We start from the raw sequence: 15,556 nt of genomic DNA on the forward strand, positions 1-15,556 counted from the left end.
AAAGTCAGAGTTTTCAAAACGAAAATGAGCAAAACCTAGAAATAAACTATATAAATGTTGTTAACGTGTTTTCAAATTTTCACTTTCACTGTTTTCAGCCTTCAGAGAAAGCAAAGAGGGATTCTGCCAGTAGGAGGAGTGCAAGCTGACCTTCAGGAAGGCAGTTTGGAAACATGTACTGAGATGTTTAAAATGCATAAATTTTACCTCTAAGAAGACAAGATTAAGGAATAACCATCAGTGATGTACTGGGAAAAACTTTTAAGACATTTTAATGATAGGAAAACAGAAACTTAAGTTCCACTAATGAGGGACTGAAGTATGGTTCACTTTTATTATACCACTATTAAAATTGTGCCCTTTAGTGTTACAGTCATAACAAATGGTAGTGAACATAAAAAATATGCTGAACATATTTTCCCAGGATGCCCAGTGAATAATATCAGTCCTACTGTACAGTATGCCCTTTTCCTATGCAAACACAGTAACGCCTCCAACCTCACTAAGCACCTGAGCGCTCTGATCACAGTGCTTAGAAAATGCAGCAAAATCTGCACATATTTCTCCTCAAAAAAAAAAAAATGTATATAGTTCTTCTCAAAATATCTGTATATAGTCATTTTTCTTCCTTTGCATATAAAAGATTTGTCCTCAGCACAGATCTCTTGGCAACCTCAGAGCTGTTTGTCTTTTCTGTCCTCATTAAGACGCTAGCTTTCACCCTTCCACTGAAAGAAAGGGTCATACGACTTCTTTGACACAGCCAGACCACCACCACCACTGCTTTAGTGATCCGCAGACTTGGTAAGTAAAACACGGCTGACCGGACACAGCACTGTTACCCAGCAGCAGGTTGCTAAACGATGGACGGATGGGTGGCATACACAGGGCGAGACTGCTGCTCAAAGGGTGACTGGTGTCTGGCAAGGATGGCGCCGAGACAGCACCCTGCTTCATCACATACAACAAGCAATGCGCAAGTCAAGGACTGTTTTTCACTTTCCAGCTTTGGCTGTACTACAGCAGTGTCATCTTAAACCCCAGAAAGCAAAACCACAGACAAGAGGATGATTGAACTGCTAGGTGAAAAGCAGGCTATAAACCTAGTTATACCCAAACACATAGAAATATGCTCTCTGATTGGAAATGTTAAAGTATTTTAAAACAAATCAAGCATACGGTCTCAAAATATTAATAGAAGTTAATGTTTAGGAAATGAGATGTTAGTACTTTTAAAAATCTTTTTCATATTCTTTTCATTTTCCGGACTTAATTCTTTCAAAACCTTGTAAGATTTATTTTATATGTGTAAGTGTCTGCATGTATTTTTGTGTACCAATTCTGTGCAGTTCCTGTGGAGGCCAGATGATGGCATCAGATCCCTTGGAGCTGAAGTTAACTGTGGTTATAAACCGCCACCATGTGGGTGCTGTGAACTGAACCTGGGTGCACCCAGTGCTCTTAAGCACTAAGCCTCCGCTCAACCTCCTCTCTGAAATGTTTACCATGGAAATTTATACTAAAGAATCATTATGTCTTCCTTTCACAATTATTGCTCCCCCACCCCCTTTTCTTCACTTTTGATAGAACAGCAGGAGCGAGGCAATATACACAAAAAAGAATCTGTTTGGGGTTATGGTTCTTGAGGGGTGACAACCCATGACGGTGGTGCAGAGGCCGTAGGCAGCTGGTGTGGGAGCTAGAGCAGACCGAGAGCCCACACTGTGAACTGAAGCAGGAAGCAGAGGGCACACAGTAGAAATGGCATAAAACCTCAGAGCCCACTTAGAGTGACACACTTCCCCCACGGGAGGCCACACCTCCTGAGTTTCCCCAAACAGTGCCACCATCTGAGGACCAAGTTCTAAATGCCAGCGCCTGTGGGGAACGTTCTCACTCATTATTCACCACAGCAGCAACTGAAGCAGCCATAATAATAATAATAATGACATGCAATCCAAGAATTAAAGAAATATTTCTGTTTATTGAACAATTAAATAATCAAGGGTTAAAACATCAAAACATATAAAAAAATAACATAGGTTAAAATATTGCGAAACTTTAAAAATAAGTACATTAATTAAAAATACTTTAGATGTGCACCACTAAAACTATATAAACACAGGACGCTGGGATCCTCTTTACAGGGGCAGCATCTATTCTTTGAGTAAAGTTTGTGCAGTTTTCTAAGGAATGAAAGAGATAACAGCTTACTTCTTGCTCATCTTTTCTAACACCCATTCGATCACCTGGGGGAAGAAAACAGATTTGTGACTGTTGAAGCACTCTATGCAAAATACACATCATAAAACAATTCCATACAGCTTAAAAAATCAAAGCGGCTCTGGGTGTGCCTTTCCTCCTGAGCACCTCATTTCTCTTTCCCCTCCGGTTTAAGCCAGCATTAAATTATATTTATTAGATCTCAGCTCTTTTTTTTTTTTTTTTTAAAGGAAACCTTCAAAGATAGCATAGAAAAATATAAACTAAAAAAGCAACACTCAACCTTTATACTTAAAGATATTTTATTTTGCAAATCAAGGTTATGTTGAGGCCCACACCCAAAGCTGAGTCCAGAGACTGTCCCCAGTGGGCCAGATGACGACTTGGCGCAGTTTCTTACCTTATTTAAAAGTACCTTTGGAAAGAGTCACTCAAAACAGTTAAACCAAACACAAAACAGCTAATCATAATGAAATATTTTTTCCTAGCTCTTTGGATTCTTTTTTTCATTTTTTTCTTCTAATATCATTTGAAAAAATCTTTTTGAATAAAGCTACCTATTAAGTATTATTATGCTCTGCCTGAACAAGCGTATTGTTAACTGTCAGGGACATCTCAGGAGCACTGTGTGGAGAAGACCGTCCATCTGGGGTCTCTTGTGCTGTAACAGCAGGGCAACAACCCTGAGACAAAATGCCAATTTAACTGAGCATGGCTTCTTGAGAATAACTTACTTACCTGAACCACATTATTGTTGGCTGTTTTCTTCATTTCTTCAAAGAGACCCCTTGATGTTTTCAGATCCTAGACATTAATGAAACACAGCATTTGGAGCCTTGTTCATTATATTACAGAGAGCTCGTTATAAATGAACTTGAGACTACCCTAACAATTCTACAAGTGCCACTGCAATTAGAGAAGTATTGGGCAGAATCAGTGTAACAGTACAGTCTCATCCTGAAGTACAGAAATACTCTACACACACACACACATACACACACACACACACACACACACACACACACACACACACGTCTCCGACAGCGCTGACCTATGCTCCCCTCTCCATGGCACCACCAACACTTAAGTACTTGGGAAATGAACATGTGGTTTCTACTAATTGTTCAGCTATGTATTTTTCCTCTTTTTTTTTTTTTTAAACCTATTTCACCCCACCACAAAGAGGAATAAAACTATAGTCTTATTTTTTTTTAATATAATGATAAGGCTGGAGATCTGTACAATGTATAAAGTCTAGAGTTCAATCGTCAGAAGAGGGGGATGGAGAATATATCAAATTAAAACACACACACACACACAAAAACCTTAATTGCATGAAAAAGGGAAAAATGTAGTTCTCTAGCAAGTCGGGTGTTCCTCACGGAGGCAGCCGCTCTGAATTCTTCCAGCAGTCCCTCCTGTTCATGCCTTCATGTTTCCGTTTGTCGTGCTTTGCTGGGCCCTTGATGGTTTAGCAATTTTAGAATGACTCCGAATAGCACGGATCATTAATGGTCAGATCTAGGTCTATGCACAGCACCTCCCTCTTCTTCCTCTACAGTACCCGGCATCGCAGCTTGCAATCCATAATTAGCTTGTATTTGCTTTATCATACCGAAGCAAAGGTAGTGAGGCCATGAGGCAATTAGCCGGCTTGGCTCCGTCTCTTTCATGCAGCCCTCTACACTTCCTGTGGTGAAACCACCTAGCTATTGGCTGGTTTGGGGCTTTGTTTTTCTACACACACACACACACACACACACACACACACACACACACACACCTACTGTGTACTTAACGCTGTGTATTGTCCCCCAAATTTTCTACACACACACACACACACACACACACACACACACCCCTACTGTGTACTTAACGCTGTGTATTGTCCCCCAAATTTTCTACACACACACACACACACACACACACACACACACACACACACACACACATGCACACAGTTCCACCTACACAGCTCTGGTACTTCCCCCTCTCTCAAGTGGACTGATAAAATGACTCATAACAAAGCTTCTTAAAGCAGTGCTGTGTCCTGGATGATCTCTTCATGTCAGTTTTCTGTGGGATTTTACTTCCAACTTCATTATTTCTCTCAGCCCGCAGATCCTCCTACAGCCTGCCCCATTTGTCTAGCCTCTCCCTAGGCCAGGCCCATTGGGACTTGCTTTCCTCATTCTAGGTCAATTTTTGTTTTATTTCTTGATTTAGCCTTTTATGTGTTGAACTTGATTTTCTAGCAGATTCAAAAAAAAAAAAAAAAAAGATATTTGAAACCTTCTGGGTTTGAAAGTGTCTCTACTGAGCCTTCACATCCTATTGGCTTACAGAGCAGATGGCTCACTCTGGATTACTACCACACAGGACACTTTCCTCCAGAGCCAGAAAGTACTTTTTGCTGCCTTCTAGTATACCAAGATCCCACGGAGAAGGTGATGCCATTTAATTCTCGATCCTTTCGAGATGTAACTGCCCTCTCTCTTGGGAAATCGCAGAAAGTTTTCTGGATACTTGGAGATGTGCATTCAAGTGGCTTGCTTAGTGACTTGTATTAGCAGTGTCTTTTCCAGCAAGGGGCTCGAGTTCCTCAGTTCTGGGAACTCTTTAAAAAATATTATAATTTTCTATTTGTTGAGTTCATAGTACAATTAACATCATCTTCCCCTCCCTCCCTCCCTCTATTCCCTCTATGTAAGCCCTGCCCCGTCTCTTGTATATCTTTAATTATTGTCGTATGTTGTTACTCATGCTTGCTGGTTAGGGCTAAGGCAGAGAAGATCAAACAACACCTAGGTTTCTGAAAGCTGACATCCAACTGTCATCCAGTGGCTGGAAGAAGCTCAGTGGGAAATGATGCCTATTGAATAAGCAGGAGGACCTAAGTTCAAATCCTCAGCACCAATGCAAAAGACCAAGCATGGCTGCATATTCTTCTAACTCCAGAGTTACAAGGTGGAGCAGGAGGGTCCTGGGAGACCATGGTCTAGCACTCTAGCCAAAATGGCAGGATTCCAGGTTACTGAGAGACTCTGCCTTACTGTCCATCTTTGGCTGATGAATGCACACACACAATATGCTACACGTACACAATACAGAAAAATATCTGATTTAAAAAAGAAAGAAACTATTACCTAAGCATACCTCCTGACCCCTACCCTACACCTGACTCCAGACATCTGGCCAAAAGTAACAGCTGCTTCTTTATTACTTTTGGTAATATAAATCAGCTTCATATAGCTTAATTACAAAATAATTACCAATTAATGCTAAAGCTCCAACTTAGTAGAAGGCCTGTTAGGAAAAACACTAAGGCTCCTGGTTGAAACAGCTTTCAGTACATAAGGCTAAAGTAAAAGCAAATGGAAAACAGTTTCACTCCAGGGTTTCAGTCTCCTGAAAGCAGCCTGGCAGCAAGTGTACACATATATTAGAAAAGCTATGTGCCCACTTACATCCTACAGAAAGATCATAACGTGAACTAAACCCCACTATGAGCAGAGAAGACACCACACCTTTAGGTAGAACTTGGAGATGTCGAAGAGTCTCTGGCTGCAGGCAGCAAAGCTCTCGTGGGTGTCGGTGATGCGGTGCCTCTTCAGCGTTTCTCTCACCACCTCCTTCAGCATCTTCAACACAAAGGAACACATGGCTGACAGTTCTTGAAAAGGGTGCGACTATTTCAACTTTGATCATAAATGAATTGTGAATTAGACAGCCATTTGCGTGTACTAAAGAGAAATAGGGTTGTTGTGACAAAATTCCTTGAAAAGAAGAAGCCTGTAGCATCTCCATGGTTATCCGTGTCTCAGGATTCATGCTCAGCAGAAAATGGTGAAAGAAAATGATGTGCTGTGACCTGAGATCCAAATATCAGCTTCACACAGCTCGGAAATGTTCTTTACAAGGACAATTTCAAACATGAAAATAAAGAGAGTACTTTTACAACATTCCTGTTTTGATGCATTGAAATGTCAAATTTTATAGTAAGTAACCAATTGCTGTCAAATCTGTGTCACTTACACCCCTCCCACTCTCTCACCATGTACCCCCCTTTTTCTGGCTATAGTATCCATCGAACTTAAGGCTGCTTGCGCGCTAGGCAAGGGCTCGGCTGCTGAGCGCCAGCCTTCCCCATTCTTGTAGCATCAGATGATTTTAAATTGCAGATGTTGTTTTACTCTTCATAAACCTGTTAGGCGGATGTCGTTAAAGATCCACATAACGAAGTGTCTTTGCATGAAGCAGTGAGAAAGCGAGAGTCTTTACCCGTGTATGTTTCTGTGACCGTGACTCCTTATGATGCTTTGATGATTTTGGTTCATGTACACTTTTCTGTCCTGAACTGGTCTTTGTGGTGACTTTGGAAGCTTCGCGACCAGGAATTGGAGGCACTGACACATGTCGCTCTGCCTGAGGCTTTCTGGATGTCCCCACGTGGCGGTACTGATTACTGCTGCAACTTGTTTGAGAGAGCAGACAGTCAGAGCTTTCTGATTTTGTGAGTCTGTGAGGAGGAAAAAGGAAAAATAAAATGAATCAACAATGGAGTCTACTTTTTGCTTTAACTGTTACAACTATTTTCAGTCAAATATAAACTCAAGAAAACTCAAATCTCTTGCTAATCTGCAGTAAATGAACAGAGCCCAAACAATGAAGCTATGGGAAGGCCCCTCTTCCAGTGGGTGGGCCGCTCCCTCTCCAGGGGACGCTGGACAGTGTAAGGTAGCTGGGCAGCAGGCTGCATTCACCACGCTCTGCTTCTCACTGTGGAGATGACATGTGTAACTGCACACTGACTTCCCCAGCCGAGGAGTACAGACTTCAACTGTGAGCTGGAACAAGCCTTTTCTCTTTTACATTGCTTTTTGTCAGGGTATTTTATTGGAGCAGCAGAAAAATAACTAGGGCAGTACTTAAAACAATGATAACTAGAATTGCAGCTAACAGGGAAGTGATAAGCAATATTAGGACACTCTCCATTTCTACACTTAATAGCCTATTAAGCATTCATAGTTTTCATTTTAAGAAAGAAACCACAAACCTTTGCACTGTATTTCTGCAACTATCTGTGCAAAACAAGTAACTGAAAACAAATCCAAATAGAACAAAAATTGGTTCTTATTTCCATTTTTCTAAAACATTATTATTTGCTGTCACGATGACTTGGAAATATCCTCCTCTTTCACAACAGACAGTAGAGCCATCCTTCTGCTCCTCTCAGGCCATAGCATAGTTTCCTTTCTGAATGTAAGTATTTTTAATGGCTTTGCAACTTAATCAGACATAAAAAATGCTATGAGCTAACAAAGCTCTCATAAAAATCACTTAGATATTGCATAGCAGGAAATAGTATTCTCATATTTTTACCTGTTCAAAGGGAGCTGAAAGTTTTATTTCTACATATTTTATGGTTATTTTTTTAAAGGTTTAAATATAGTCAGAACTTACAGTATTTTATATGCTAAGGGCCTAAATCTGACATATGGTCTAAGATCTATGAATTCTGTATTTATTTTATCAACATCTAGAGTCTAATATATTTGGAGTATTTAACTGGCCAAAAAAAAAAGTGTCTTGAAAAGTTCCATAAACTGTTATTAACTATGTAGATGTTAAAGCTATATTTACATGCAACAAGTGGTTTTAAATGGGGCCCCATGAAGCCATTTGCTTGAAGGTCAATGCAAGTAGGAGACAGGGCCGAGAGAAAGAGAGTTAACAACAAATTCCACACTCAAATATCATCTTCAGGAGCTGTAGAGATGGCTCAGAGGTTAAGAGCACTGACGGCTCCTCCTGAGGTCCTGAGTTCAATTCCCAGGAATCACATGGTGGCTCACAACCATCTGTAACATGATCTGATGCCCTCTTCTGGCATGCAGGTGTACATGCAAACAGAACACTGTATACATAATAAATAAATAAATAAATACTTTAAAAAAACATATATCATCTTCAAAAGGACAGCGGAGTGCTTCACCTACTAGCGACACACCTCTGGTCTGCTTGATTTAACAGCTTGACACTCCCATTGTGCTAAGGGACTGTGCATCCACCACAGCCTTCACTTACTAGGAAACTGGGACAGAGGGGAGGACATCCTATTGGGACTCTAGATGAGAGAAGCATGGGAGAATGGCAAAGTAGAAGGATCCAGAGGGTCCTAGAAATCTACAAGTAGAACATTATGATAGGCAGATTTGGGCCCAGGGGTCCCGCTCAAACTAAGGCACCAGCCAAGGACAATACAGGCGGTAAACTTTAAACCCCTACCCAGATCTAGCCAATGGTCAGAACAGTCTCCACACTTGAGTGGAGAGTGGGATATGACTTTCTCACCTACTCTGGTGCCTCACATTTGACCATGTCCCCTGGATGGGGAGACCTGGTGGCACTCAGAGGAAGGACAGCAGGTTACCGAGAAGAGACTTGATACCCTATGAGCATATACAGGGGGAGGTAATCCCCCTCAGGAACAGTCATAGGGGAGGGGAATAAGGGGAAAAGTGGAGGGAGGGAAGAATGGGAGGACACAAGGGATGGGATGACCATTGAGATGTAACAAGAATAAATTAATAATAAAAAATTTAAAAAATAAATAAATAAAATAGAAAGCCAAGAAGAGTTCTTTTTATTCCTTTCTTTTTATACCTGACAGAGAAAACTAGTTAACTACTCAAAATGCGAACACACTTCCTAGTATGGAGGAATGACTCTGAGAACCTATGCAGAAAGCATCATAAAAAGACGGGCCAACCACGAAGAGCAATCCTCCAGGGAATAAACTACTGCTCTGGAGGCAGTGTTCCTGTGAGCTTGACACATCACCTTTTCTGGGGGTAAAGGCAACCGGGATCTGTAGATCTCCGTTTCAATACGGAAACTTCAGTTCGGAGTTCGCCTTGTAGTGCTTCTCCATCGGGGACACTCCGAGGCTCGGACAGAACTGCAGGCGACGGGAGAGGACTCAGCACAGTGGGGACTGGAAAACTGTCTCTGGTGCAGGTGGTCTGGGTCTCATAACGAATGAGACGAGATTGAAGTTCAGAAAATCCCCCATCTCTTTCTAAAGCTTTTTGGTCATCCAAGCAGTATCTAAAATGAGGCAAGAGTACTAAAATCAAACATTCAGGAGAACAATGAGGGTTTTTTTTCCCCCCTTTCTAAAAGAGAACAGCAAGACACTGACTTAAAAGTTACCTAGTTTGCTAAGAATTGTTGGAAAGGTGGCTTGCCTTTCTTTTCTATCTGCTGTTCGACAGATAGAAAAGCCGTACAAATGTGAGGTACAATCTGATTCCCTGTCAACTGCGCTTCTGTGGCAACAGATTCGGCTCATCCTTTGGATTATTTCCAAACTAGCATGGCTGCTGTTTTAATACTTCTTAAAGCTCCAGCCAACCCTGACTTCTCACTATGACAGAGATGCAACAATGGGAAATGCTGACTTTGCTGGAAAGGGCAAGTTTACTTTCAACACAAAGATTTATAGGTATAAAGGCATTCAAAACTGAAATTCACCCAGCACTCGACTTAGAGACTTTCTTTTGAACTTGTTGGGTGCCTGTCTAGTTGGTTTCTGTTTAACCCTAATCCAGCAAACCGATGGTATATCAGCTACACAAATGCTTCTGGACTCTAAATCCCATGCTAAGCACAGCAAAAAAGCCTGCAGGGAAAGCAGCGATGGCCGTGCAAAGCTCTCCACTGCCTCCCTCTCCATAACTGCGTCAAGAGCACAAATGACTTCACCCAGAGGATGGTCCACGTAGAAACAGCTCACACCTGTCTCTCTCATCTGTCCTTCCCACCTCTAAAGGTGGCTGACATGGTCCCTGATACCAGAATTCATCTCTCAAGGAATGCATCATTTCTTACATACCTGACAGCCTGATAAGGCTTTCAGAACTTTACTCTTCCCCTGGGATACATACTTGATTGTAAAGATTACAGACCATATATTTATATGGATTGAAATCCTGGTTCCTTTACCTATTGTGTGAATTTGGCCAGATTACTTTATGCTTCTGCTGCCTGACCTGCAAAGTGCGATTTGTCATGCTTATGGACGGGGGGTGGGGTGGGGGGTTGGGTGGGGGTGTCAGACTCAGAAATATGCAAGCTAACCACCAAAGGTCCAAGGCTGTGTCCATCATCCCCAGACCTACTTCCCACCACAGTGTGCCTTCCAGCACACTGACCACACGTAGCATGATGGGAACCTAAACTCCGGCTGGTGACTGCAGAGGCAGACTATAAGCATCCCAGTCTAGCATCTCTGAGGTTACGGAATAAGGTCCATCTCACCCTAGGCAACAATGGATCTCATAACCCACCGGAAACCTGAATATATACACACAGCCAAAGACAATTCCAAAAATTGTTTAAAGATGCTTTTAAAAGAAAACGAGGAGACTAATATAGAACAGATGGTAGAATAAAGATCATGGTGAGAGAGGGGCAGTGGTGTCAGCACAAGGGTCCGAAATGACGGTCTGTATGATGAATGAATCTAGAGATCTAGACTGTAACATGGAGACAGCTGTGTATGTTCTATTCTGCAGACTTGCTAGCGTGAGTCTTTCAATGCTGATTACAAATGGCAAAGAGAGGTAACTGTGTGAGATGGTGGCTATGTTAGCCTGACTGCAGTAGCCATCTCATTCCGGAATACACAATATCATTGTATTACATATACATATAAATACAGCTCAAATACAGAGCAGCTTTGTAAAGTGTGGTTCTAAAGAATGGTGTGGACTGAAGGAGGAGCTCGCCTCTAAACTACTTCAACGATGAGAGAACAGATCTTCAGCCAGGGGGCTGAAGACCCCTTCAGCCAGCTGACAGACCAGCGGGGCTACAGCACAGATCTCAATGCTTGACTGACTCTCTCTAGCCTTTAACTCATTTTGTGAAAAATCAGCAGTAACTCGGAGGTTACTCATACTCTGTCCTGGAATATAAATAAACATACAGTAAAACTACGACCCATGAATTTATGCACAGATTTTGGGCAAGAAGCAATGCAATATCTGATTAGCCTGTATACACAACTGTCTGAGAGAAAAATATCCTTTGATTATGAGGATATTTTTGTCCTCTAATGTTCTGTTTCTAAGATGTGGACTTTTAACCGTCTCATAATCCCAGGCCCTCCCAATGACCTTCAGTTTAATTATGTACATTGCACATGCTCCCTGTGCTGCCATTCAAATCCCCTTTAAGACAAAGTGACTTGGTAAAAGGAGAGACAGAATCCAAGGGATATATCTGATGCTAGGGAAATAGTTATTGATGGGTAAATGACTAACAGTTTCATATTTTCTATATAATAGCTAAATGTTTTATGGGTCCTGTGCTGGCTAGTTTTATGTCAACTTGACACAAACTAAAGTCATCTCAGAAAAAGAACTTCAATTAAGAAAATGTCTCCATAAGATGGGGCCATAGGCAAGCCTGTAGAGCATTTTCTTTATTAGTGACTGATGCAGGAGGGCCAGACCATTGTGGGTGGGGCTACCCCTGGGCAGATTGCACTGGGTTCCATAAGAAATCAGGGTGAGCAAACCATGAGGAACAGGCCTGTAAGCAGCAACCCCAGATTCTCAGCCCGTGAGAGTTCCTGTCCTGACTTCCTTTGGTCATAAACAATGGATGTAGAAGCATAAGCCAAACGCTTTCCTCCTCAACTTGCTTTTGGTCATGGTGTTTCAGCACAGCAATAGTACCCAAACCAAGCCAGGTCCTAACAGAGAAAACTACACATGAGATATTTTGTTTTGTGACTTACCCAAAAATACCATCCTCACCAAATAGGCAATGAAGAAAAAACTTGCTCTGAAGTTTATTTCCATGCCATTATCTATACTGAGCACAACTGTGGGTCATCACTCTAGAAACCCAAATGTAAACAATAACAACAAACACCATGTTTCTAAGAGTGGCTGTCTCTAACAAAGAGGTTCCTCCTGTCTCAATGTCCCTATCTTAATAAACACAAATTTATAGTAAAAAAATACATATATATGTGTGTGTGTGTGTGTGTGTGTGTGTGTGTGTGTGTGTGTGTGTGGATTTATTTGTTTTTGACTAGGGAGTTAGCAGAGGGAAATTACTCCACAATAAATTCATCGTATGCCACTGTAAGTAAAGCACATGAGGTTTAGGATACTAATGCACAAAGCAAGTGTTCACTTAATATTTTAATAACTGAACACGAAGAACTTATTGTTTATAAAATCAGATGAACCCTTAATATTTTCCATATTAAATTTAAACAACAAGGGAAAACGGGGAGAAGATGCACAAGATAAACAAAACTAAATTACCCTACATGTGGAAACACCATCTACAATGCAGTCATATGGCAGACGCTCCAGCCAGCAGTTGAGATGAAAGAATCATTGTTTTATTCAAAGCAGAGCTTTCATGAGCTTATAGTGCCAAAAAAGCAAAAAACACCTGTGTCCTGGGGGTGTTGGTCAGTGCAGCAAAACAGACATTACTGATGCCGATTTTCTCAGCAGGGACACTCCGTGATAATATAAACAGTTGCTTACTGGTTTCAATTCTCAGGTTTGAGTTACATGCAGAATATCTACAACTCCTATTTAAGCTTCCTTAATAGATTAGAATCATTATATATATGCATGCATGAATATTAAGTACAATACTAAAAATAGAGTGGAAGGCTCTGAACCTATTAACATTAGGGAGATAGAATTTTACAGGTCATAAGATAAGGAATAGGACTTTAAATATAAATTTAAAAACATAAGGCTGGGTGTGGTGGTGCACACCTTCAGTCCCTGCACTAGGGAGGTGGTGGTAGGTGGACCTCTGTGAGATCAAGATCAGCCTGGTCTACATTGCAAATTCAGGCCAGCCACTGGTATATAATGAGAGCTTGTCCCCAAAAAATAAAGAAAAAGAAAACTCAACCAAGGAATCAGTAGCCCTTAGGGAGATAGTTCAGTGGGTAGGAGAGCTTGCTATGCATTCACAACCTGAGTTCAGATTCTCAGCACACAACACCAAAGATGAAGTATGTCAGGGTATCCCATAACCCCAGCTCCAGAAGGGATGGAAGCAGAGAAACAGGATTGTTAGAGCATTGCTGGCGACCAGCTGAAATGAAAATCACTCAACTGTGGGTATAGTGAGAGACGCTAAAGGGAAGAAAGCAGAGAACAATGGAGGAAGACACCCTATATCCAACTCTGGCCTGTACACATGCATGCTCAGCCACACGACTACACTCTCCTCCCCCTTCCCACCCCACCCCCCGCCCCACACAAGACAAAAATAAATGAAATGTAAGTAAATCAACAACAATTAAAACCAATGAGAAAAGGGGAGCCGCATCCCATTTTTCAAAGCAGAGAGTTAGCTTTCTATGGAGACATTAAAAACAGTGTTGCCAGAAGGTAGCCTTTGGAAGGAAAGAAGTAAACACTAAGGAAAACTGAAGCCAACTAAAGTGAAGCACATGTTTCTGAAAAGCAGGACTACAAGTAGACAGCAAAAGAAAGAATGTGATGTGAAAGCTGGAGGAGTGACCTGGGGGGGAGACTTCAGTGGGGATGGGAGAGAAGGGATGGAGGGGTGCAGGAGGTGGGGTACCGTTAACAAAACTAAGGAAGGTTGAAAAAGCGATATGGAAGCGTACTACTTTGTAAGCCAAGTAAAAACTTTAATTCAGAAAGTCTGAAAAAGTACCCTACCTGAGTGGATGCTCCGAGAAGACAAAGGTTGTTAATGAAAAGCCCATTGTCAGATATAGGGCACCTCGCTATGAATCACTTGGGTTAGGGCAGTTTCATAAGCAGGAAGTGAAAAGTAGGTATTATAAAGATACATTGTATAGATGCATAAAATTATTGAAGTGTAAATTAAAAGAAAAATATTAGTGGTTGCAGAGGTCATGGATCCTAGGAGAAACTTGACACTGCTGTTTTGTGAAATGTCTGTGCTGTCACACTGCATTCTCAACACTTTTATACCCATAGATTAGGGCTGCTCCCACCCTTCTTGCTCTGTGAAGAAGCCTCTGTGTGGTGGAGGCCATGGTTGGCAGACCCTCATAACTGGTCAAAGTGCTGAGAAAAACCAACTCCTGAGTGTTCAGCCCTAAACTGCACCTTTGTGGCACACATGGGGAAGAGCACAGCAATAGAGGCAGAAGGATCACTAGAGCTGGAGCTCAGGGAAAAGTGCTGGGAAATGGGTCTTCTGGACACGACGTGGCCATCTGACTTAGCAGCTCACAAAGCTGTGGCCACCAGCACAAGAGCTGTGTGAGACTGGGCCTGCCAACATCCCAGTAGGGATTCAGGGGAGGCTCCACACACCCTGAGGAGCTACTGGGAATTAATGGTGCTTAGGGTGTGTGTGTGGGGGAAGGGGGTGTCATTTTCTTCAGTGGTGTTGCCATTGACAAGTTGCTCTTATATGCTATAAATGCTTATGCAGGCAACACTAATTAAACTTAATTGTAACATAACACACAGGAAGGAAAGAGTAGCAGGGGCAGTGGTGGGGGGCTGTTGAGGGGAAGGACTTTAGAGGGAGAGGGAAGGGGATAAGAAGCCAGTAAAGCAAGGTGACTGTGACAAAACTACATTATGAACGTGCATTAAATCATCAAATAATAAGCGTCAACTGAAATGTTATAATGATTTCCACATAATTAACGTGTTAAATTCAGAGTTCATCTCATCTACTAGTTTTCAAGCAATTACAATATAATTAGTGACCAGGGAACATTAATGTGACCCACAGGGAAAATACATACTAATGATGTATGGCCGAAGAAATTTTGATAAAAATACTGAGTAGCTAAAAAGATGTTTAAATGAAGCAAAACTAATTAGTAATCAAATAATTTTTGTTTAGTAGGATATGCACTATATACTGTTTTGAGGACACACTTTGGGGTCTGCATCAATTGAAGCCATTTTATTTTACTTACACTCCACCCTCATGGCAAAGAAGCTGTAGCAACAATACACAAAACAGTGGCTAAAAAACTTACTCAATTCCATGGTAATGGCATTCCGAGGCTTTTTCAAAAGGTAAGACCTGAAGTTTCCGAGGACTGAGTTCTGGTGTCAATACAAAAGGTTTTTCCCTGAAATGAAAAGGGTTTCATGTATATTTAAGGCTTACTATACGACAGAGAGTTAAGTTTCTAAGGAGACAAGTCTGACTTCCCTCCTGCATACAAGTTGTTTGTTTGAAATGGTGTCCTGGTTAGTTTCTTGTCAACTTGACATGAGCTAGAGTCCTTTAGGCAGAGGAACCTTGACTGAGACAG

General features: G+C 41.6%; 1 protein-coding gene across 1 annotated transcript in view; it reads right to left on the minus strand.

Annotated features, from left to right (window-relative positions):
• Positions 1 to 2,007: 2,007 nt before the first annotated feature.
• Mtbp (MDM2 binding protein) overlaps positions 2,008 to 15,556 on the minus strand; it is a 69,020-nt gene continuing 55,471 nt past the window's right edge. Inside the window, exons 17-22 of the mRNA XM_051159653.1 lie at positions 15,275 to 15,370; positions 9,067 to 9,333; positions 6,505 to 6,742; positions 5,751 to 5,864; positions 2,962 to 3,027; positions 2,008 to 2,249 (exon numbers count right to left, since the gene is read on the minus strand). Coding sequence (XP_051015610.1) covers positions 2,211 to 2,249; positions 2,962 to 3,027; positions 5,751 to 5,864; positions 6,505 to 6,742; positions 9,067 to 9,333; positions 15,275 to 15,370 — 820 coding nt within the window. The 3' untranslated portion in view covers positions 2,008 to 2,210. The remainder of the gene's footprint in view (positions 2,250 to 2,961; positions 3,028 to 5,750; positions 5,865 to 6,504; positions 6,743 to 9,066; positions 9,334 to 15,274; positions 15,371 to 15,556) is intronic.

This window comes from Acomys russatus, chromosome 17, assembly GCF_903995435.1.
Source record: "Acomys russatus chromosome 17, mAcoRus1.1, whole genome shotgun sequence".
Lineage (NCBI taxonomy): Eukaryota > Metazoa > Chordata > Mammalia > Rodentia > Muridae > Acomys > Acomys russatus.